Here is a 25,626-nt window from a genome sequence, read left to right as displayed (position 1 = left end):
ACACTGGAAGAGTGGCAGATGCAACTGATGGACTATATGCAACTGGCCGAGATGACAGGCAGAATCCGTAACCTGGGAGAAGAGAAGATGGAGGAAGACTGGGAGAAATTCAAGAAGTATCTACAAAAACATTGTAATTTGGTTGAATGCTAAGAAGGATGCTAGATTATAAAAAACTGGCCACCACTAAATTAGATTTGAAATTTGATGATAAGTGAGACTAAAGAAAATATAAAATTTTTTGGAAGAAGTGCTAGATTATATTTGAATGAGTGGACATGAGATTGTAAACAAGTTGATAATTTGTTTGGAAAAAACTTTTAACGATGTAAATGGGAGCGGGAGACGTGAGGAAGTCCAAAGAAGTGATGAAATTATGTCTGTGATAGAAGTAAGACTGTTTATTATTTGTGCATTTATATTTAAAAACTTTAATAAATATTTATAAAAAAAAACAAAACAATTTCTTGACTTTAAGAAAGCCGACTTCATAAAACTTAGGGAAGTGCTGGGTGAGATCCCATGGACAGTAATACTAAAGGGAAAGGGAGTCATGATGGCTGGGAGTTTGTTAAGAGGGAGATAGTAAAAGCACAACTTCAGGCAATACCAATGAGACGGAAACATGGAAGGTGCCTAAAGAAGCCAGGGTGGCTATCTAAATAACTTTTAACTGAGTTAAGATTAAAAAAGGATGTGTACAAAAAATGGAAAAGGGGGGAAACGACCAAAGAGGAATTCAAACAAATAGCCAGCACGTGTAGACACAAAGTCAGAAAAGCTAAAGCACAGAATGAACTCAGGCTTGCTAGAGAGGTTAAAAGCAACAAAAAAGGCTTTTATGGGTATGTTCGTAGCAAAAGGAAGAACAAAGAAACAGTGGGGTCACTCAGAGGAGAAGATGGTGAAATGCAAACAGGGGACACAGAAAGGGCTGAACTCCTCAATGCCTTCTTTGCCTCAGTCTTCTCTGATAAAGAAAACAATGCCCGACCTGAAGAATTTGGAGCAAATGATTCAGCAGAGGAAACACAGCCCAGAATAACTAAGGAGATAGTACAAGAATACTTGGCTAGTTTAGATGTATTCAAGTCTCCAGGGCCAGATGAACTGCATCCAAGAGTATTAAAAGAACTGGCAGATGTGATCTCAGAACCACTGGCAGTCATCTTTGAGAATTCCTGGAGAACAGGCGAAGTCCCGGCAGACTGGAGGAGGGCAAATGTTGTCCCTATTTTCAAAAAGGGGAAAAGAGAGGACCCAAATAATTACCGCCCAGTCAGTCTGACATCAATACCAGGGAAGATTCTGGAGCAGATCATTAAGCAAACAGTCTGTGAGCACCTAGAAAGGAATGCTGTGATCACCAATAGTCAGCATGGATTTCTGAAAAATAAGTCATGTCAGACTAACCTGATCTCGTTTTTTGACAGAATTACAAGCCTGGTAGATGAAGGGAACGCAGTGGATGTAGCCTACCTTGATTTCAGCAAGGCATTTGACAAGGTGCCCCATGATATTCTTGTAAAGAAGCTGGTAAAATGTGGTCTTGACTATGCTACCACTCAGTGGATTTGTAACTGGCTGACTGACCGAACCCAAAGGGTGCTCATCAATGGTTCCTCTTCATCCTGGAGAAGAGTGACTAGTGGGGTGCCACAGGGTTCTGTCTTGGGGCCGGTCTTATTCAACATCTTTATCAACGACTTGGATGATGGACTCAAGGGCATCCTGATCAAATTTGCAGATGACACCAAACTGGGAGGGGTGGCTAACACCCCAGAGGACAGGATCACACTTCAAAACGACCTTGACAGATTAGAGAACTGGGCCAAAACAAACAAGATGAATTTTAACAGGGAGAAATGTAAAGTATTGCACTTGGGCAAAAAAAATGAGAGGCACAAATACAAGATGGGTGACACCTGGCTTGAGAGCAGTACATGTGAAAAGGATCTAGGAGTCTTGGTTGACCACAAACTTGACATGAGCCAACAGTGTGACGCGGCAGCTAAAAAAGCCAATGCAATTCTGGGCTGCATCAATAGGAGTATAGCATCTAGATCAAGGGAAGTAATAGTGCCACTGTATTCTGCTCTGGTCAGACCTCACCTGGAGTACTGTGTCCAGTTCTGGGCACCACAGTTCAAGAAGGACACTGACAAACTGGAATGTGTCCAGAGGAGGGCAACCAAAATGGTCAAAGGCCTGGAAACGATGCCTTATGAGGAACAGCTAAGGGAGCTGGGCATGTTTAGCCTGGAGAAGAGGAGGTTAAGGGGTGATATGATAGCCATGTTCAAATATATAAAAGGATGTCACATAGAGGAGGGAGAAAGGTTGTTTTCTGCTGCTCCAGAGAAGCGGACACGGAGCAATGGTTCCAAACTACAAGAAAAAAGATTCCACCTAAACATTAGGAAGAACTTCCTGACAGTAAGAGCTGTTCGACAGTGGAATTTGCTGCCAAGGAGTGTGGTGGAGTCTCCTTCTTTGGAGGTCTTTAAGCAGAGGCTTGACAACCATATGTCAGGAGTGCTCTGATGGTGTTTCCTGCTTGGCAGGGGGTTGGACTCGATGGCCCTTGTGGTCTCTTCCAACTCTATGATTCTATGATTCTATGACTCTTGGCTTGATGGGATGCCCTTTGAAGAAGTGGGGTTGGATGATAGAGCAGCCCCTCCAATGCAGACAGGGAACCTGGGTACTATGAGGGGTAAACCAGAGGGGCCTTCTTCAGATGACAGCCTGCCTGATGAAACTGCAATACAGAGGGTCCCAATCCCTACCCACCCTCCTAAGTTGGGTGTATTTGAGGGCCATTTTTAAAAGCAAGAAAGTGTAGTCACATATTTGGAATGAAAGATGTGTGTGTGTTGCTTAAGAGATGGCTAGTTTGCGTGTCATTGATCATGATTTTAAAGCAGGACTTGGGAACCCATAGTTGTCAAGAGGATAGGGACTGGTCTGGCATGTCCCTATATTATCTGACAGTTGTCTCCTTAGCGGCTACCTTTGTGAACAGGCCTTTGTGTAACTAAAGAGGTCAAATACAGATACTGTGTTGACATAGAAACTAAATAGCCAGGACCCTTAACAAAAAAATAGCCCAGCTCTAAAAGGAGCCAAGTGTCAGGAGCCCTTACCCCAAAGGCACGCCTAGCATTCTATGTAAGTTTGTGTCGCTTGTAAAAGGTTTGTTTTCCCTCCTCATAATCCCTTGCAAATCTGTGATATTTTTGGTGTATTTTTCTTTTTGTAAATCTACCAAAGAATAAAATCAAATCAAGATTAAGGTGTTTTTTTCCAGGAAGGCGGAAGGCGTGTGTGCTGTGTCCCATTGGTGAAGTGGTGATGGCACCCACCCTTCTTCTGATAGGAAATGCTGGGGGGGGGGGGTGGAATGGGGATTTGAGGAGAGTCACTTGGGAGGTGGGGAGAAATGTCCCTATTTTCATCTGAGGAGTATTGGAGAGCGTGCCAGAACCTCCGCTGACGTTGGCTGTAAATAAAAACTGCAGTTGAAAGGACTTGTGCTTGAACTTTTTACTCCTCCCTCCCTCTTGTTTTTTCCTTGTGTGCTGTGTGTGTTTTTAGATTGTGATACTTGAGGGCTGGGGCCATCTTAGTGTTTATCTTTGTAAGCTGCTCTGACAAGTCTCTGGTTAAAGAAGTCCAAGTGCCATAATAAATAAATTTTAAATGTCTTGTTCAGAGATAACACTACAGCAATACATTCCCCCTCCACCCACTGCAATGATGTGGGCTTATATATTTTTTCAACCTAGTATCTGACTGAGTGCTTCTTTCCATGCGTGAAACTAGCCACGCAAAAACTGCTGACTAGATGGTGCCATTCATAGAGATGTGGGAGCAGGGAGCAGGCTCAAAGCTGAGGAGGGCAAATTAATGGAGGTTTACCACTGAACTACCCCACAGTCTCATTTAAAGAGCTGGATCAACTCCTTCAAGTATTTCTTTTGCAGGAGGAAACGAACTCTTCCCCTTGCAGCCCTGTTTTTCTAAAGGTCAAACTTACCTGTTGGGTTCTTGACAGCCAGCAAACTCCCAAGGGGAACGCTGCACAAAATACCACCCAGGTATTTAGGGTCATGATGATACCAGCAGGATCTACAATGTACACCTTGGAACAAGTGAGAAACTCTGGGCTTCCTTTTGGCCTTTTCGTGTCATGGAGCAGAATCAACAAACGGCAGAGAGTTTAAACAAGTGAGGTGGGGCATTTCAGGGGAAAGGGTATTTTTCTGCTGCAGCTGGGGGCTCTGCCAAAGGAGCTGAAGGGCGGAGGAAGGCTTGTGCAATGTTTGCACAGACTGGCCTCAGCCAAACAATCAGTGATGGAAATAGGAGCTTTGGGATGGGTTATTTTGAAAATGCACACACAGCAAAACAAGACAGAAAAGAGAAACCCAGGAGTGCAGGGGGATGGAAGAGGCATTTGTTCTACTTTCAAGCAGATTCCTGGTTTGTGACAACCAGGGATGGAAGGCTCTTGTCAATTTTGGTCATTTCAGTTTCTCATTTTTCCAATTTTTAATCAAGTTCTCCATATTTATGAAGCAGTTTGCAAACTTTTAAAACCCCTCACAAAAATTCTACAGCACTGTAGTGCCAATTTCTTGTATTAAAACACATATTTCTCTGCAGTTTTGACTAGTGTAAACATTTTTGCAAGCATTTTTTCCTAATGTTTCTGTATGTTATTTTCACTAATACATTCATCTTTATGCACATTTCCCATCCACCCTTCTCCAGTGAGAGATGGTGAGGCTGGGGCTCCTCACCTTTGCAGTACATCTGCATAGAACTGAAAACTAATTTGAGGTAGCCTCAGTGAAAAATGAAACAGGGCAGTTTTTTATTCTGGATTAGATAACCCAGGACAATTTTGTCTCTCTGGTTTCATATATCATAGACTCCAGTTCTCCACACTGCTGGTAGAAACTATCAATTTGTTCTCAGACTTTGGGGGGACATTACACCTTACTCCCCCCCCCCGTATGCTGTGCAAGCAAGAAATACACACACACACACACACACACACACACACAAATTTATTTTTATCAAATAAAATGCTGCTCCTTCCAATCATTCTGAAACTATATATTAAGATGGGGAGACATTTAACAAAGCTGGGGTGAATAATGAAAAGAAAAGCTCTGTTAGGATGCAAGAAAAGGGATTAAATTCAGGAGACATGTGGGATGCATAAAATGAGACTCTATGTGGACCCTAAGGCCAATGGTTGTCCACATTTCATTTACAGCTTTCAAGAGAACAGCCTGTACTTTGAGTTGGGCTCAGCAATTAAGGCATCAAAAATGTTCTTCTGAGTTGGCCTTTTGAAGGCTTCTAGGCCTAGTTCCTACAACAACTGATGAGGTGGTAAACTCTAGGCTTTACCATTTTGGATGGTAGTTGGGGCTCATGGGACACAATACACTTCAATATTAAAATCAAAGCCCTAGTGTAGAAAACTGGATGTTGAATGAAGAGTTTTAGCCTAGTTTAAATAGGCTGGGAGGACAGGAAAAAAATTTTCTTCCACTTTATCCTTTTCAAAAATATAGGTTTTGCCCCTACAGTTGTAGGGAATATGACCAACTGCTGTGTAAAGGGAGCCAGTGAGAACGGTCAGGTACCACCAAGAAGAGTTAATTTATTTCTCTTTCTACCCCCTCCCTCCCTGAGTAGTTCTTATTCTACACTTCCATCTTACATGATGACATCATAATAGTCTCCTTCCTCACAAGTTCCATGGTTGTCATAGAGATGGCAATAAATTATTTTGCATCATCACAATCATCCTGTTGAGTCTTCCTGTTTTTAAGAACTCTGAGCAGTTCCTATTCTGCACTGGGATACTAGGATATTAGATTGTGGGATGTTAAGTTTCCATGCATGGAGCAGTCTGCACAATATTGCTCAAGCGTAAGGGGGATTCTGATAAACAGAACTCCCTATTCTAAGTAGAATGAGGAATTAATGAATATTCAACACTCCTGTACCTATGTCTCCTTGGCTGCCTGGGATACCATGTGCACATATGAACTGGACTCTAAATAAGAAATGATGTGACTATGTGAGGAAATGACGACGACCATATGTTTGGAACAGGAGTAGGAAACCCGATTTTAAGAAATTGTAGTAAATTAAATTAATTTGGTTTGATTTATAATAATTTGGAAAATATTTTTTTTAAAAAATGGTGAAAAAGTAGGACCTATTTTTATTGTAGAGTATATACCTCCTGAGGTACTTAATGCTTCTTCTAGTCCATTATTCCTGTTCTCCTTTTTACATAGTACTATGCTATTTCAGTAATCAAAAAAATCTGAGGGGCTGCAAAATTCAGAAGATCCACTTGGAGGCTCCAAATATTGGCTTCAAAAGATTACCAAAGTCTGCACATTTTATCCTTCTTGGGGAGGATAAACCTTATGCGATCAAGGCTTTAATCAGGTGTATTTGTGTGGCGGCAGTAAATAAAGGGAGAGTAGGTTTCTTCTCTCTATTTATTTACTTCCCCCACATCTCCTGACACCAGACTTCTGCTTAAGCCCATGCAACAGCAGGAAGCCCTTTCTGCCTCACCTCCCCCTCTCCCATGTTGCTGAGACTTGCTTGGCAGCCACCACTATTCCAATGAAAAAGTAAACTGGTGTTATTTACTGAGTTAAAAATAAATAAACTTGTCTTGTTTTCTAAGCCTCTTTCCTCTCTTCTCCCCTCCTGTGTGTGTGTTTCTGTGCCCACTCCTCTCTTTTAGGGAACGTTCCATCACCTTACCTTTGATATCTGTGCTACTCATTAGTTCTACAGCTTTTATTTTAGATAAAAGCTGCTAATTTAAGAATTATGTGTCCATCCGCCTCTACATAGCTCCATGCCTATTTCAGACTTGCTGTTATAGCAGTATATCATGATGTTTAGCTGGTGACATATCACAATGTTGAAAAGCAGACATCTCCCCGCCCTGGATGCAGCACTTTTCCTTTATCACCTATGTTTATGTAGGATGCTCATTTCAGTCTGTCAATCTTCCTGCCTTTTCAAGTATCAGTACCTCATTTGTGACATAATATATTGCATGTAGGACTTGCTTTTGTTTTAGGTATGTTCCTCCGGAGGTTCTTAACTGTTTTCAGTCCATCATTCCAATTCTGCTTTATACATAGTGCTATGCTATTTCAGTCAGCCAAAAATCTGAAGTGTTCCAAAATTCAGAAGATCCACTTGGGGGTGCCAAATATTGGCCTTCCAGAGGCACCCTTTAAAAAAAGAAATTATTACCTTTTCCAACAGTTTAAACACTACAAAAAATAAATACAATACAATACAATACAATACAATACAATACAATACAATACAATACAATACAATACAATACAATACAAAAAAAAACCACTACATTACACTAACAAAACACTAACATTAAACTATCAAAACAAAACAAACACAGTTTAAAACACATCAAATATTTTCAATATCTTATCTTTCATTCACTTATTTCCGCGACCTCCTCACACCTCCCTTTTTGTATTCCACTTCTATTAATTTTTCCAGCAATTCCTTTCCATCTTCCTCTATTTTTAATCCTATAATTATCTTAACACATTCTAACCTTATTTTCCCTTTAATACTCTATTAATCTATTTATCCTTAATTCCTTATAACAGTTCTACTAAAGCCACATAACTTCATTCCAACATTTTCCTAACATTCATTAATTTTACAGTATTTCCGTAAATAGTCTTTAAACTTTTTCCAGTCTTCTTCCACCGACTCTTCTCCCTGGTCTCGGATTCTGCCATTCATTTCCGCCAATTCCATGTAGTCCATCAACTTCATCTGCCATTCTTCCCGGGTGGGTAAATCTTGTGTCTTCCAATATTTTGCGATGAGTATTCTTGCTGTTGTTGTTGCATACATAAAAAACGTTCTATCCTTTGGCACCAATTGGCCGACCATGCCCAGGAGGAAGGCCTCTGGTTTCTTCAGGAAGGTATATTTGAATACCTTTTTCATTTCTGTCAGGGAACTGCCATCAGAGACAGAGGTGGAGGGAAGGCTCCAGAGGGATGCCGGAGAGGGTCCCAGCAGGGAGAGAGGCAGCCCAGCTGCTGGCGAAGGAAATCAACGTAACACCAGGAGAGAAGGGGGGCAGATAGGGGAATCGGAGAAAAGGCTCCAGGACTCTTCAACAGAGACTAGTGGGGAGAGCACAGGTGCTCTGCTGCCCACCCCCTCCCTGCGCAGAAGACTTCCGCGCAGGGAGAGTAGGAGGAGACTTGGCGTCAAAGAACTTTTTTGCTGGAAGAAGTTTAAGAAACGCCCACTGACGGATTCTGCCAGCGACTGAGACAGCCACGCAGTGAAGGGCTGTCCAGACAGAAAGGGTTCAACCAGGCAACCAAGCCAAGAGTGGCGGCAATTTACGCATGAGCAACCCCCTAGAACCATTACAATTTCATTATAAATCATCTCCCAGAATGTCTTAATCCTTGGGCATGTCCACCAAAGGTGAAAGAATGTACCTTCAATCTCATTACATTTCCAACATTTATTATCGGGCAAATGGTAAATTTTTGCAAGCTTGACTGGTGTCATGTACCACCTGTAAATTGTTTTCATTAAGTTTTCTCTTAGGGCATTACATGCCGTAAATTTCATACCTGTGGTCCATAACTGTAACCAGGCAGCCATCATTATGTTATGTCTAACATCTTGTGCCCATTTAATCATAACTGATTTCACCATTTCATCCTGAGTGTTCCATCTCAGCAACAAGTTATACATTATTGACAAATACTTAGTTTTTGGATCAAACAATTCTGTTTCCAATTTTGATTTTTCCACCTGGAAGCCAACTTTTTTGTCCGAATTATATGCCTCCATTATTTGGTAATAATGAAGCCAATCTCGCACTTTATTTTTCAATTTTTCAAAGCTCTGCAATTTTATTCTGTCTCCATCTTGTTCCAAAATTTCCCAATATTTCGGCCATTTGGCCTCCATATTGAGTTTTTTCTGTGCCTTTGCTTCCATTGGTGACAACCATCTTGGGGTTTTCTTTTTAAACAAATCCTTATATCTTATCCAAACGTTAAACAATACTTTTCTAACAATGTGATTTTTAAACGCTTTATGTGCTTTTACCTTATCATACCACAAATATGCATGCCAACCAAATACATTATTAAAACCTTCTAAATCCAACACGTCAGTGTTTTCAAGAAGCAGCCATTCTCTCAGCCAGCAAAAAGCAGCTGATTCATAATATAGTTTAAGGTCTGGCAGGGCAAATCCACCTCTTTCTTTAGCATCAGTTAATATCTTAAATTTTATTCGAGGCTTCTTGCCCTGCCAAACAAATCTAGAAATATCTTTCTGCCACTTCTTGAAACAATCCATCTTATCCAAAATTTGCAATGTTTGAAACAAAAACAACATCCTTGGCAGCACATTCATTTTTATCACAGCAATTCAGCCTAATAATGATAACTTCAAATTTCTCCATATTTCTATTTTTTTTAAATAATTTTTATTAAAGTTTCAACAAATCTTATAATAACACAGAAAACAAAACAACACAACAACAAACAATAAACAACAAAAAACAAAAATTAAACAAAATTATAAAAGTTCAACTCTTAGTTTCATACATCTTTCTTTCTGGACTTCCTCACATCTCCCTTTTCTGTTTTCTAATTTCCAATTTAATTTCAGCAGATTTTTCCTCTATTTTAACTGGTTTGGTGTATCTTAATTTCTTTTGAGTTAACCATTCCTACTGCTATCCACTCATCTTCTAATCTCCCATCCTTAGGTTAACTTAGCTGTGGTTCTTTTACTTGTTACTTATAAAACATCTTTGCACATTCCTTTCAGCTTTGTCACTAATACCACATTGTCTCAATATCCTGCATCACATTAACATTCATATAGTTTACAATGTTTTTGCAGATAATCTTTAAATTTATTCCATTCTTCTTCTGTTTGTTATTCTCCCGTGTCTCGGATTCTGCCAGTCATTTCTGCTAGATCCATATAGTCTATCAATTGCGTCTGCCATTCTTCCAGGGTGGGCAAATCTTGTGTCTTCCAATACTTTGCGATGAGTATTCTTGCTGCTGTTGTTGCATACATGAAAAAAGTTCTATCCTTCTTTGACACCTTCTGACCGACAATGCCCAGAAGGAAGGCCTCTGGTTTCTTAAGGAAGGTATACCTAAATATCTTTTTCAACTCATTATAGATCATTTCCCAGAACGCCTTTACCCTTGGGCACGTCCACCAGAGGTGAAAGAATGTTCCCTCAGTTTCCTTACATTTCCAACATTTATTATCAGGCAAATGATATATCTTTGCAAGCTTGACTGGTGTCATGTACCACCTGTAAATCATTTTCATAATATTTTCTTTCAAGGCATTACATGCCGTAAATTTCATACCGGTGGTCCATAACCGTTCCCAGTCAGCAAACATAATGTTATAACCAATGTCTTGTGCCCACTTAATCATAGCTGATTTGACCATTTCATCCTGAGTATTCCATTTTAACAGCAAGTTGTACATTCTTGACAGTGTCTTAGTTTTAGGTTCTAACAATTCCGTTTCTAATTTCGATTTTTCCACCTGGAAACCTAATTTCTTGTCCATGTTAAAAACCTCTCTGATTTGGTAATAATGTAACCAGTCTCGCACTTTATCTTTTAGCTTCTCAAAGCTCTGCAATCTCCATGTATCTCCATCCTGTTCTAATATCTCCCAATATTTCGGCCATTTGGCCTCCATACTGAGTTTTTTCAGAGCCTTAGCTTCCATAGGTGACAACCACCTTGGGGTCTTGTTTTCTAACACGTCTTTGTATCTTATCCAGACATTAAAAACTGCTTTCCTAACAATATGGTTCTTAAATGCTTTATGAGCTCTAACCTTGTCATACCACAAATATGCATGCCATCCAAATGCATTGTTGAACCCTTCCAAATCCAGAATGTCAGTGTTTTCAAGAAGTAGCCAGTCCTTAATCCAGCAGAAAGCTGCTGATTCATAGTATAACTTCATGTCTGGCAGGGCAAACCCCCCTCTTTCTTTAGCATTGGTTAATATTTTAAATTTTATTCTGGGCTTTTTCTCCATATTTCTAAATCCTTTTTCACTTCAGTCCAACATTTTTAATAATTATCCTTATATAAATTCACATTTTTGGCTGTCATATTAACCCCTAAATATTTCACTTTCTTAACCACTGTTAATCCTGTCTCCTCCTGAAACTTTTCTCTCTCATTGACAGTTAAATTTTTCTCTAAAACCTCAGAGGCACCCTTTTTAGGAAATATTTCAAAGTGCATCCATGGAGGGCGGTGCTAGGACTCTGGCATGCTGCCAGAGTACTTGCTTGCCCAGGTTTGGGCAGGAGAGAAGGGCTCTAGGACACTGCCAGAGCCTTGGACTTCCCTACCCAGAACCAGAGCGCTGCTCAGGTCGCTCAGTCAAGGTGACACAAAATTGAGAAGATCCATATTGTCTGCCTTTGGAAGGGTGGCACAAGGGCTCTGGGGTGCTGCCACTAAACCACTAAACCTTATGAGATTGCAGTGGGGGAGGAGGTAAATAAATGGAGAGTGGAATTCCTCTATTTATTTACTTCCCTAAACTGGGGTTATGTAAAAAAAAACAAACAACAACTTGTCCCAGTTGTTTAAGCCTCTTTCCTCCCTTCTCCCCTCATGTTTGTTAGGGAATATTATCTCATCTTACCTTTGATATCTATGCTGCAAATCATTTCTACAGATTTTTTTTATTTTTAGGGAAAAGGTGATAATATTAAATTTTCATGTACTGTAATATAACATAACAGTTGTAACAATATTTAAAGGGTAAGAAAACATTTACAAGTTTTAGTCCCCTCAGTAGTAGCAGTTGCCAGCACAGGACCCTGTTCACATCTACATAGATCCATTGGGGGCGGTATTTAAGTAGGGACTTGGGGAACAGCTGAATTCCCTTACCTTTTTCTTATTAATTTTTTTTGTCTGGGAGGACTAGAATGGATATACACACAATGCTTGATCATTCAGATCATTGTCTGCTTGAATTTATTAACCACACCTTACTTTTAGGTACTGGGCAGGGAAGGTGGCAATCCGACTAGGGCTGCAATAAACAAACAAAACGTTTCATGGTGAGTTCCTCCACTTTATTCTAGAAAAAATGCTCTGGTTCTATCCTTATTTCAGACATGCTGTTGTACTGGTATATCGCAATGTTTAGGTAGTGACATATCACGATGTTGAAAAGCAGACATCGCCCAGCCTCGTTGTATCACCATTTTAGGAAAGATTACAAAGTGCATCCATTTTGTGTAGCCTTTGGAAGGGCGGCGCTAGGGCTCTGGGATGCCAGAGCCCTGGCATCACCTTCCCAAAGCCGGAAATCTAGTACTTGCTTGTGCAGCATTGCGGAGGAGGGAGCTGCTCAAGGACACTGCAGTTTCCTTCCCAGAGCCAGAGTTGTGGCAGTATCCCTGGCAGTTTTTCTGCCCAGGGCACCCAGACTCTACCTTTGAAAGCGTGGCACAAGGGCTCTGGGATGCTGCCAGAGCCCCTGACACCAAGTAAACCTCATGAGATTACAGCTTTGCACTTGTGTGGGGTGGGGGTGGGGAGAGAATAGATAAATGGAAGGTGGGATTCCTCTGCTTTCTATTTATTTACTTCCCAAAACTGGGGTTATTAAAAAAAAATTAACCTACCTCAGTTGTTTGAGGTTCTTTCCTCCCTTCTCCCCTTCTTTGGGGGCATGTGTCTCTGTGTCTCCTTCCTGGCTGTTAGGGAACCTTCTTGTATCTTAGCTTTGATACCTATGGTACTAATAACTTTTATAGGTTAAATTTTAGAGAAGAGATGATAATTTTAGGATTATCTGCATTATAAGATAACAGTTGTAACAATATATTAAAGGTAAGAATTTTTTATATATAAAGGTTAGACCCCTATGCAGTAGCAGCTGCCAACAGATCACCCCGTTTGGCTCTACATAGTTCCATCCTTATTTCAGACATGGTGTTATATTGGTGGTATATAGTGATGTTTAACTGATGACATATCGTGCTGTTCAAAAGCAAACATCGCACTGCCCTTTTCCGTTCTGACCTATGCTTATGTAAGATGCTCATTTCAGTCTGTCAATATATTGCGTATAGAACCTGCTTTTGTTGTAGGATATATTCTTCTGGAGGTACTTTACACTATTTTCAGTCAGTTTTTACATAGTGCTAGGCTATTGCAGTCATTCCAAAATGTGAGGTGATGAAAAAATCAGAAGATCCAATTAGGGGCGCCAAAAATATTGGACATGCACAGGCTGCCATTTTTGGAATGATTACAAAGTGCATCTATTTTGTGCGGCTGTGGGAGGCCAGCACTAGGGCTTTGGGAGGCTGCTGCAGCCCTGGCACTGCTTTCCTGAAGCCAGAATTTAGTAAGGACTTGCCCACACAAAAGTAAGAAGATGCATACTTGAGAAGATCTACTTGGGGGCACCAAATATTGGCCTCCCAGAGGGTGCCATGTTAGGAAAGATTACAAAGTGTATTCATTTTGTATAGCTTTTGGGAGGGTGGCGCTAGGGTGGCCCCTCCTTCCCAAAACGAGAAGTCTAGTACTTGTTTGTGCAGCATTGCGGAGAAGAGAGTTGCACTGCCAGAGCCCTGCAGTTTCCTTCCCTGAACCAGATCAGTGCCTGCAGTTTTCATCACAGCAAGCCCAGCTTAGGTGGCACGAAATTTGGGGCTTTTGCAAGAGTAGGAAGCCATTTCTGCCTCCCCTCCCCAAAGCATGGCATGTTACTGTGGCTCACATGGCAGCCTCCACTACTGTGGTAGAAAAATAAACTGGAGTTATTTAATGCTGAGTTTAAAACAATAAAAATAAATCTTGCTCTGTTTAAGCCTTTTTCCTCCTGTTGCCACACAGACAATCTGCGTCTCCCTCATCTCTGTTAGGGAACTTTCTGTCACCTTACCTTTCACATCTATGCTGCTGATTTCTTCTACAGCTTTTTTTTTAAAGGTATTATTTTAAAAAATTGTTGATAATATAAAATCACAGTTGTAACAATTTCTTAAGTGTAAGTTAAAATGAATAAGTTTTAGACCCCTAAGTAGTATGAGTTGCTGGCATGTAACCCTGTTCGTTCTACATATCTCCGTTCATATTTCAGACACGGACATGGTGCTGTATCAGTATATATCGCGATGACATATCACAATGTTGAAAAGCAAGACATCGCTCAGCCCTCCTTGCAAAATTGAGTGGATCCTCTTGGGGGCGCCAAATACTGGCCTCCCACTGGCTTCCATTTTAGGAAAGATTAAGAACTGGGTCCATTTTGTGTGGCTGTTGGAAGAGGGCGGCGCTAGGGGTGCTTCCAAAAGCCTGGCACTGCCATACTGAAGCCGAAAGCCTAGTAAGGGCTTGCCCACACAAAGGTGAGAAGATGCATACTTGAGAAGATCCACTTGGGGGCGCCAAATCCTAGCTTCCCACAGGCAGCAGCCATATTAGGAAAGATTACAAGGTGCATCCATTTTGTGTGGCTTTTGGGAGGGCGGTGCTAGGGGTGCTTCCAAAGGCCTGGCACCACCATACTGAAGCCAGAAGCCGATTAAGGTATTGCCCACACAAAGGTGAGAAGATGCATACTTGAGAAGATCCACTTGGGGGCGCCAAATCCTAGCTTCCCACAGGCCGCAGCCATATTAGGAAAGATTACAAAGTGCATCCATTTTGTGTGGCTGTTGGAATGCGGTGCTAGGGCTTTTGGAGGCTGCTGCAGCCCTGGCACTGCCTTCCTGAAGCTGGAAGTCTAGTAACTGCTTGTGCAGTTTTGAGAAGAAGCGAAGGGCTCTAGGAGGTTGCCAGAGCCCTGCAGTTTCCTTCCCAGAGCCAGACTGCAGCCTGCAGTTTTTATGCAAAAGACACCCTGCCAAGGTGACACAAAATTTGGTGGCTCTTGCAAGAGGAGGAAGCCTTTTCTGCCTCCCCTGCCAAAAGCCTGGCATGTTGCTGTGGCTCACATGGCAGCCTCCACTACTCTGATGGAAAAATAAACAGGGGTTATTTAATTGTGAGTTTAAACCTCTTTCCTCCCTTTGCCTCCCCCCCATCTGTGTCTATCTCATCTCTGTTAGGGAACATTCTCTCATCTTATCTTTGACATCTGTACTGCTGATTTCTTCCACAGATTTTATTTTAGAGAAAAGGTGCAGATTTAAGAAATATTGGTAATATGAAATCACAGTTGTAATAATTTCTTAAGTGTAAGTAAAAATAAATACGTTTTAGACCCCTAACTAATATGAGTTGCCGGCACGTAACTCTGTTCATTCTACATATCTCCGTTCATATTTCAGATACGGACATGGTGCTGTATCGGTATATATATCGTGATGACATATCACAATGTTGAAAAACAAGACATCGCTCAGCCCTCCTTGCAAAATTGAGAAGATCCTCTTGGGGGCGCCATATTGGCCGCCATTTTAGGAAAGATTAAGAAGTGGGTCCATTTTGTGTGGCTGTTGGAAGAGGGCGGCGCTTGAGGTGCTTCCAAGGGCCTGGCACCGCCATATTGAAGCCGGAAGCCTATTAAGGGCTTGCCCACACAAAGGTGGGAAGATGCATACTTGAGAATATCCACTTGGGGCGGCAAAGCTTCCCATAGACTGCAGCCATTTTAGGAAAGATTACAAGGTGCATCCATTTTGTGTGGCTGTTGGAATGCGATGCTAGGGCTCTTGGAGGCTGCTGCAGCCCTGGCACTGCCTTCCTGAAGCTGGAAGTCTAGTAACTGCTTGGCCAGTTTGGGGAAGCAGGGAAGGGCTCTAGGGTGCTGCCAGAGCCCTCCAGTTTTCTTCCCAGAGCCAAATTGGAGCCTGCAGTTTTTAAGCAAGAGTCACCCTGCCTAGGTGGCACAAAATTTGGGGCTCTTGCAAGAGTAGGAAGCCTTTTCTGCCTCCCCTCCCCAAAGCCTGGCATGTTACTGTGGTTCGCTTGGCAGCCTTCACTACTCTGGTAGAAAAATAAACTGGAGTTATTTAATGCTGAGTTTAAAACAATCAAAATATTTCTTGCCCTATTTAAGCCTCTTTCTTCCTGTTGCCCCCCCCCCATCTGTGTCTCCCTTATCTCTGTTAGGGAACTTTCTCTCACCTTACCTTTGACATCTACGCTGATAATTTCTTCTACAGCTTTTATTTTAGAGAGAATGTATTATTTTAGAAATTATTGGTAATATAAAATCACAGTTGTAACAATTTCTTAAGCGTAATTTAAAATGAATAAGTTTTAGACCCCTAAGTAGTATGAGTTGCCGGCACGTAACCCTGTTCATCTCTACATATCTCCGTTCATATTTCAGACACGGACATGGTGCTGTATCAGTATATATCGCGATGACATATCACAATGTTGAAAAGCTGAGATATCGCTCAGCCCTCCTTGCAAAATCGAGAAGATCCTCTTGGGGGCGCCAAATTGGCCGCCATTTTAGGAAAGATTAAGAACTGGGTCCATTTTGTGTGGCTGTTGGAAGAGGGCGGCGCTTGAGGTGCTTCCAAGGGCCTGGCACCGCCATATTGAAGCCGGAAGCCTAGTAAGGGCTTGCCCACACAAAGGTGGGAAGATGCATACTTGAGAATATCCACTTGGGGCGGCAAAGCTTCCCATAGACTGCAGCCATTTTAGGAAAGATTACAAAGTGCATCCATTTTGTGTGGCTTTTGGAGGGCGGCACAGAGCCCTGGCACCACCTCCCCAAAGCGGAAAGTCCAGTAACTGCTTGCCTAGCTGTGGGAAGGAGAGAAGGGCTCTAGGGTGCTGCCAGAGCCCTGGAGTTTCCTTCCCAGAGCCAGAGCAGTATGGGCAGTTTTTCTGCACAGGGTGCCCAGCTGAGGTGGCACAAAATTTTAAGGATCCTTTTTATCTGCCCTTGGAAGGGCAACACAAGGACTCTGGGAAACTGTCAGAGCCCGAACAGCACCTTCCCACAGCTGAGTAAAACAAATGCGATTGCAGCTTTGCTGTAGTGCAGAGCTTTCCAAACTGTGTGTCGCAATGTGTAAGTTTGTCCTGTCACCTGAACACTCACCCCCCTTTTTTCCTGGGGGGTGGAAAAGGATTCATTTAACCTGTCTCAAAATGATGTATGTCTAAAAAGTGTGTCCCAGACATGAAAACTTTGGAAATCTGTGTGTGTGTGTGTGTGTGTGTGTGAGAGAGAGAGAGAGAGAGAGAGAGAGAGCATGCTCTATTTATTTACTTCCCTAAACTGGGGTTATTTCAAAAAATAACCCTTGCCTGGTTTTTTAAGCCTCATTCCTCCCTTGTCCCCTTCCTTCTGTGTGTCTCCCTTGTGTCTCTTAGGAAATATTCTCCCACTTTAACTTTGAATTCCAGGCTACTAATTACTTTCACAGGTTTGAATTTAGAGAAAAAGTCTGAATTTTAAAATTATCTGTACCATAAAATAAAGGTTGTAACAATATGTTAAAGGTAAGTACGATTTTATAAATTTTAGATCCCTAAGTAATAGCAGTTCCCAGCACATCATCCCTTCCATTCGCCTCTGCATAGTCCCATCCTTATTTTAACCAGTGTTTTGTTGTTGTTTAGTCATGTCCGACTCTTCGTGACCCCCTGGACCAGAGCACGCCAGGCACTCCTGTCTTCCACTGCCTCCCGCAGTTTGGTCAGACTCATGCTGGTAGCTTCCAGAACACTGTCCAACCATCTCATCCTCTGTCGTCCCCTTCTCCTTGTGCGCTCAATCTTTCCCAACATCAGGGTCTTTTCCAGGGAGTCTTCTCATGAGGTGGTCAAAGTATTAGAGCCTCAGTTTCAGGATCTGTCCTTCCAGTGAACACTCAGGGCTGATTTCCTTAAGAATGGATAGGTTTGATCTTCTTGCAGTCCATGGGCAGTGTGTTGCATCAGTATATTGCCATGTTTAACTAGTGACATATCATTATGTTGAAATTGCTCAGCCCTAGTTGCAAAATTAGGAAGTTCCACTTGGGGGCAGCCATTTCAGGAAAGATTCTGGGATGCTGCCAAAATCCTGGCATTGCCTTCCTGAAGCTGGAAGCCTTGTAAGGGCTTGCCCACACAAAGGTGAGAAGATCCACTTGAGGGTGCCAAAAATTGGCCTCCCAGAGGCTGCCACTTTAAGAAAGATTACAAAGTGCATCCATTTTGTGTGGCTGTTGGAGGTGAATAGCATGCCAGAGCCCTGGCACCACCTTCCCCAAGTGTGAAATCTAGTACAGTGGTACCTCGGGTTAATTTGTTCCGGAGGTCCGTACTTAACCTGAAACTGTTCTTAACCTGAAGCACCACTTTAGCTAATGGGGCCTCCTGCTGCTGCCACGCTGCTGGAGCACTATTTCTGTTCTCATCCTGAAGCAAAGTTCTTAACCTGAGGTAATATTTCTGGGTTAGCGGAGTCTGTAACCTGAAGCGTATGTAACCTGAGGTAACACTGTAGTTGCTTGCCCAGGTTTGGGCAGGAGAGAAGGGCTCTAGGACACTGCCAGAGCCTTGGACTTACCTACACAGAACCAGAGCGCTGCTCAGGTCACCCAGCCAAGGTGGCACAAAATTGAGAAGATCCATATTGTCTGCCTTTTGAAGGGTGGCACAAGGGTGCTGCCGGTGCTCCTGACACAACTAAACCTTATGAGAGTGCAACTTTGCAAGTGGGGGGGGAGGGGGATAAATGAATGGAGAGTGGAATTTGTAACCCCTGGTTATAAACTGGGGTTATTAAAAGAAAATAAACTTTGTGCTCTTTCCTCCCCTCTGCCCCTCTGTGTGTGCATGTCTCTGTGTCTTCCTCCTGTCTGTTAGGGAACATTCTCTCATCTTACATTTGATATCTGTGTTACTAATACTAATAAACTCTATTAAACTCAAAAATAACAGTTGTAAGAAAATCTTAAGGGTAAGTAAAAATGTAGAAGTCTTAGATTCTTAAGTAGCAGCAGTTGCTAGCACAGCACTCTGTTGAACTCTACATCATTTCCAGCAGGAACTCGGGAAACAGCTTAGCTCCCCTACCTTTTTAAAATTATATATATATATATATATATATATATTGCCGGGGGGGGGGCTGTAATGGATATACACCCAACGCCTGAGCCAAACATCCACCTGTATCTGTAATCAATAATGTTGTGGCCATTTCCAATCCAGATCGTTTGGTTGAATTTATTAATCACATCTTCATTTATACATGGGTGCAGGGGGTGCCAATGCAACTGAGTCTGCAATAAATAAACAAAAAGACGAGTTCCCCCAGTTTCCCCCTCCCAAAAAAATGCTTTGGTTCTATCCTTATTTCAGACATGCTGTCACTGCCTTCCCAAAGCGGAAGTCTAGTACTTGTTTGTGCAGCATTGCGAAGGAGGGAGCTGTTCAAGGACACTGCCAGAGCCCTGCAGTTTCCTTCCCAGAGCCAGATGTATTTCTGTGTCTCCCTCCTGTATTTTATAGAACATTCTTTCACCTTACCTTTGGTATCTATGCCAGTAATTACTTTCACAGCTTTTTTTTTCCCTTAGGGAAAAGGTACTATTAAAAAAAATATCTGTACGATAAAATAACAGTTGTAACAATATTTTAAGGGTAAATAATTTGTAAGTTTTACACCCCCAAGTAGTAGGTAAAAGGTAAAGGCAAAGGACCCCTGGATGGTTATGTCCTGTCGTTACTGACTATGGGGTTCGCCTCCATATATTTATCTACTTGCCCTGATATGCTTTTGAACCACGGACCTTGCCGAACTGCACCTGCTTCCCTGTTTGCCTCTATATAGCTCTATCCAGGGGTTTTGAGTAGGAACTTGAGGAAAGTTTCGCTGCCTTTTTTAAATTAATTTTTTTTTTTGTCGGGCAGGGTGGGGTTGGAATGGATATACACCCAATGCCTGATCCAAAAATCCACCTGTATCTGTAATCAAAAAAGATGTGGCCATTTCCACTCCAGATCATTGTCCGCTTGCGTTTATTAATCCCATCTTACATTTAGCCACTGAGGGTGCTGCGTGGTGGCACTGCAATAGACAAACTTGGTGGTGAGTTCCCCCACCTATTTTTCCAGAAAGAATGCACTGTTTCCATCCTTATTTCAGACGTGCTGTTATATCAATATATTGCAATGTTTAGCTGGTGACATATCACGATGTTGAAAAGCAGACATCGCCCAGCCCTCATTGCAGCCCCTTTCCTTTCTGACCTCCATTTATGCAGGATGCTCATTTTAGTCTCTCAATCTTCCTGCCTTTTCAAGTAGCAGAACCTCATATATGATATAATGCATTGCAAACAGGACCTGTTACACGTAGGACCTGCATTCGTTGTAGGGTATATTCCTCTGGAGGTACTTTTACATAGTGCTATGCTATAGCAGTTATTCAAGATCTGAGGTGCTGCAAAATTTAGAAGATCCACTTGGGGGCACCAAAAATATTGGTCTAACATAGCCCGCCATTTTAGGAAAGATTACAAAGTGCGTCCATTTTGTGTGGCTGTTGGAGGGTGGCACAGAGCCATGCGCCGCCTTTCCAAAGCCGGAAGTCTAGAAAGTTATTGCCCATTTTTGGGGAGGAGTGAACGGCTCTAGGACCCTGCCAGAGCCCTAGTGTTTCATTCCCGAGGTTGCACCAAAATGAAAAGATCAATTTTGTCTGCTTTTGGAGGGGTGGCACAAAGGTTCTGGGATGCTGTTGGAACCCCTAACACCATGTAAATAAAGGATATGTGACTGCAGTATTGAACAAGTGTGTGCGTGGGAATAAATAAATGGAGAATGGATTTCCTCTGCTCTCTATTTACTTTGGTCCTTTTGTTTAAGCCTCTTTCCTCCCTACTCCCCTTCTGTATGTGCTGCTGTGTCTGTGTCTTCCTCCTGTCTGTTATAAAAAATTCTCTCACATTACCTTTGATACCTATGTTACTAATGACTTCTACACCTTTTATTTTAGAGAAAATGTGCTAATTAAAAAATTATCTGTACTGTAAATTAAGAGTTGTAACAATATGTTAAAGATAAGTAAATTTCTATAAGTTTTAGACCTCTAAGTAGTAGCATTCCATGTAGCACCTGCTTTTGTTTAGGGTATGTTCCTCTGGAAGTACTTAACAGTTAACAGTTTTCAGTTCATCATTCTTGTTCTCCTTTTTAGATAGGGCTATGCTATTTCAGTCATCCAAAAATCAGAGGTATCACACAATTGAGAAGATCCACTTGAGGGCGCCAAATATTGGTCTCACACTGGGTGTGATTCATGCCTGTCCATTTTGACTGGCTGTTGGAGGGCAGCAGAGAGCCCTGGCACTGCCTCCCCAAAGCCGGAAGTCTAGTACAGTGGTGCCTCGCAAGACGAAATTAATCCGTTCCGTGAGGCTCTTCGTATAGCGGTTTTTTCGTCTTGCGAAGCAAGCCCATTGACAGCTTACTGGATCAGCGCTATTAGCGGTTTAGCGGCTTTTAGCGGATCAGCTGATAAGCGGCTTAGGGCTTAGGAAAAGGGGGGAGGGGAAAAACCCCGCAGGAACTCGCAAGACATTTTTGTCTTGCGAAGCAAGCCCATAGGGAAATTCGTTTTGCGAAGCGCCTCCAAAACGGAAAACCCTTTCGTTTAGCGGGTTTTCTGTCTTGGGAGGCATTCGTCTTGCAGGGCACTACTGTACAGTGGTACCTCTGGTTAACCCAAAGCACCACTTTAGCTAATGGGGCCTCCTGCTGCTGCCGCACTGCCAGAGCACGATTTCTGTTCTCATCCTGAAGCAAAGTTCTTAACCCGAGGTACTATTTCTGGGTTAGTGGAGTCTGTAACCTGAAGTGTATGTAACCCGAGGTACCACTGTAATTGCTTGCCCAGTTAAAAAAAAAAAGAACAAAAAAGCCTCTTTCCTCTTTCTGTTTTCAGATCATAAAGTTCTTTTTATAGATAATTTATATTCAGTGTGAGACTTTGATGCTGTATAGACGCTGACACAGAAAACCTCACACCTCACACATACACTATGTAAATGAATTAAAGTTTACTACCTCCTTCTTTCCCCCTCCCAATCTATCTCTCCACCCCTCCTCCCCCACCTTATAATTGTATTTATTCTGAATAAATATGGCATGCACCTGAACTAACAAAACAAAACACGAGGGGGAGGACACACTACTGTACTAGGCTCCGAAATTATTTATGGAAGTTTTCAAAATGATGAGTTTAAATCTCACACCTCCAAACTTATTACAATGCCTTTCAACTAATCCATTTGATTCACAGACCAAAGGGCAGATATAGAAATATCAGATCCGGTATAAAAAGCATATCTTTGTGGGATGACTTTGTGGTCCAGGAGACCATTGAAATCAGTTTCTGCATAAATTAGGGAATCCTCATTAAAACTTCTGCTTAGGTGGCGCTATACACTGGTCATGCTATCCGGAATATTTAAGGAAGCTGATCCTAATTTTCGGAGGGGTTGCACAGTCAAAGCTACATATTTCCATATGTGGTGGTTTTGTGACATCACCAAACCTTTTCGGAGTTCTGTCTTCAAAGAAATAGCTTGTTATATAACAAAACAATTAAATCAACCAATCTCCTTTATTGGCATAGAAAAAGTGCATCATATACATGGATCAGAACACAATACAGTTAACGAAACATAGTAGAAGATAGTTTAGGACAAACCTGTCCAGACATTGTGAGGTTCATAGTATCACTCAAAAATATTTCCACATTATCCACAATCTACAATTGTTCAGCAGATAAGACACCCTGGAAGAATCAGTGCAATAAATCCCCTCCTTCAATAAGGGGGCCAAATTCTTATCATATATTTTTGCATAGAATGGGAAATAAAACAAAACGTGTGTGATGGATTCGACCTGTTTTGTGCCGAAAGGGCAGTACTGTATCTTTCAGAGTAGGGGATTTTCTAAAATCTACCTTGCAAAACTGCAGGTGGTAAGACGTTGAATCTTGCGAGGGAAATTGTAAAGCTGGTGTAAATATAGCAGGTCCTGGCCAAAATGAGGGGGGAATTATATATAACAAAACAATTGAAATGTCTCCTGCACTATGGAAGCCAAGGGGGTGAAAAAACTTAATATGGATTCTAAATGGCCAAAATATTGTGAAATCTTAGAACATGAAGGTGAAAGGGTCAAGCTTCAGAGTTATGAAAAACTAAAGTCCAAAGTTCGAGATTGGTTGCATTACTACCAGATAAATGAGACATTTAAAGAGGACAGGAAAATAGGATTCCAGAAGGAGAGGTCAAAGTTGGAAACGGAACTGTTAGAACCCAATACTAAGAATCTGTCAAGAATGTATAATTTGCTGCTTAAGTGGAATACACAGGAGGAAACGGTGAAATCAGCCATGATTAAATGGGCACAGGATATCGGTCATGACATTATGTTTGCTGACTGGGAACAGTTATGGACCACTGGTGTTAAGTTCACGGCATGTAATGCCTTAAAAGAAAATATAATGAAAATGATTTACAGGTGGTACATGACCCCAGTCAAGCTTGCAAAAATTTACCATTTGCCCAATAATAAATGCTGGAAATGTAATGAGAATGAAGGTACCTTTTATCACCTATGGTGGACCTGCCCGAGGGTGAAAGCATTCTGGGAAATTATCTATAATGAAATTAAGAAAGTCCTTAAATGGACATTTACTAAGAAACCAGAGGCTTTTCTCCTTGGCATGGTTGGCCAATTGGTGCCAAAGAAGGATAGGATTTTCTTTATGTATGCTACTACTGCAGCAAGAATTCTTCTGGCAAAGTATTGGAAGATGCAAGAACTACCTACTCTTGAAGAATGGCAGACAAAGGTGATTGACTTCATGGGACTGGCAGAGATGACCGGCAGAATTCGTGACCAGGGGAAAGAGGCAGTAGAAGAAGACTGGAAGAAATTTAAAATATATCTTAAAAACTGTTGTAAAATTGATGAGTGTTAAGATGTCAAGGGGTAAGAAGCAGAGAATTAAATCAACAAATTTATGGGAATGTAATGAAGGGATTTAAATGGGTAATTCGACTAAAGGGTTGCTAAAAAATTCTTTTTAAAATAAGGATGCAGCGAAAGGGAGGTATGGGGAAGTCGACTGAAAGAAGTTACAGGAAAATAAGATTATGAAATTATATATGTTTAAATGTTTTGTATGTTTTTGTCTTGTGTTTTGTTTGTTCTTATTATGTGTTTGAAAAATGAATAAAAATTATTTAAAAAAAAAAAAAGAAATGTCTCCTGCACTAGCACTACTTGGGCTTATGATCCCACCCACTCAAGACTACCCTAATGCAGTGGTACCTCAGGTTAAGAACTTAATTCGTTCTGGAGGTCCGTTCTTAACCTGAAACTGTTCTTAACCTGAGGTACCACTTTAGCTAATGGGGCCTCCCATTGCCGCCATACCACCGCCATGCAATTTGTGTTCTCATCCTGAAGCAAAGTTATTAAACCAAGGTACTATTTCTGGACTAGCGGAGTCTGTAACCTGAAGTGTCTGTAACCTGAAGCGTCTGTAACCTGAAGTGTCTGTAACCCGAGGTACCACCATAATTAGCCATTCTGTTGACAGCTGGCTATATGAAGATAGCCAGATGTTGGAAAACTGGTCTTGGGATGAACACTGATTCTTGGTGTACCAGAGTATGGTTAATAATAATAATAATAATAATAATAATAATAATAGGACATGCCCATTTGGCTGGGTTTCCCCAGCCACTCTGGGAGGCTTCCAGCAGGATATAAAAGCATAAAAATCATCAAATAAAAAAACTTCCCAATACAGGACTGCCTTCAGAGGTCTTCTAAAAATTGTGTAGTTCTTTATCTCCTTTACATCTGAAGGGAGGGCATTCCACAGGGAGGGTGCTACCGCTGAGAAGGCTCTTTGCCAGGTTCCCTGTAACTTCACTTCTCACAGTGATGAAACTGCCAGAAGACCCTAGGAGGTGGACCTCAGTGTCCAGGATGAATGATGGGGGTGGAAACACTCCTTCAGTCACATTGGCAGAGAAACAACATGTCAGGGCCAAGTGGCAAACACAATCCCTATTCCTTTCTTAACATATGGCAAATGTTTATTGAACACATAAATTGTTCTGACTGTGGCAGCAATCCAACCAACACTCATGGGAAAATGTGGTGTGATTTTTTGGAGCAATCAAATGCAACTTTATTACATAGCATGACGAAAGTCTGTAATTTTATCAGGACAAGTTATTTGTTGTTTACTGTTGGAAATTGTTTTCTCAAAACGTATCTTCTGTATCATGAAAAATAAATGAAAACATTATTTAAAAGAAAGAAAGAAATCTAACTGTGAAATGTAAAGAAAAAGGCTTAGAGAAAACTCAGTCAAGTTAATTCACAGATGGCAGATGGCATCTAAATACCCTTAAGACATTTACCGGTACATAGACAAAACGTATTTGCCAGCATACTGGAGAGATGCAGAGCAACTGGTACAACATTCCCTATAAGGTGGACATTATGGGGAGGAATATTC

The 25,626-nt window shown here is 41.6% G+C and overlaps 1 protein-coding gene across 1 annotated transcript in view; it reads right to left on the bottom strand.

The window, feature by feature from the left end:
- Window positions 1-4,231, bottom strand: part of ADAMTS13 (ADAM metallopeptidase with thrombospondin type 1 motif 13) — a gene marked incomplete at its 5' end in the record, with an annotated part of 44,251 nt that extends 40,020 nt beyond the window's left edge. Inside the window, one exon of the mRNA XM_081848458.1 lies at window positions 4,040-4,231. Coding sequence (XP_081704584.1) covers window positions 4,040-4,114 — 75 coding nt within the window. The remainder of the gene's footprint in view (window positions 1-4,039) is intronic.
- Between the last annotated feature and the right edge of the window lie 21,395 nt (window positions 4,232-25,626).

The sequence above is a fragment of the Podarcis erhardii genome (genome assembly GCF_964252035.2).
Source record: "Podarcis erhardii genome assembly, chromosome: Z".
In the NCBI taxonomy this organism is placed as follows: domain Eukaryota; kingdom Metazoa; phylum Chordata; class Lepidosauria; order Squamata; family Lacertidae; genus Podarcis; species Podarcis erhardii.
This window is presented reverse-complemented; position numbering and strand designations above follow the sequence as displayed.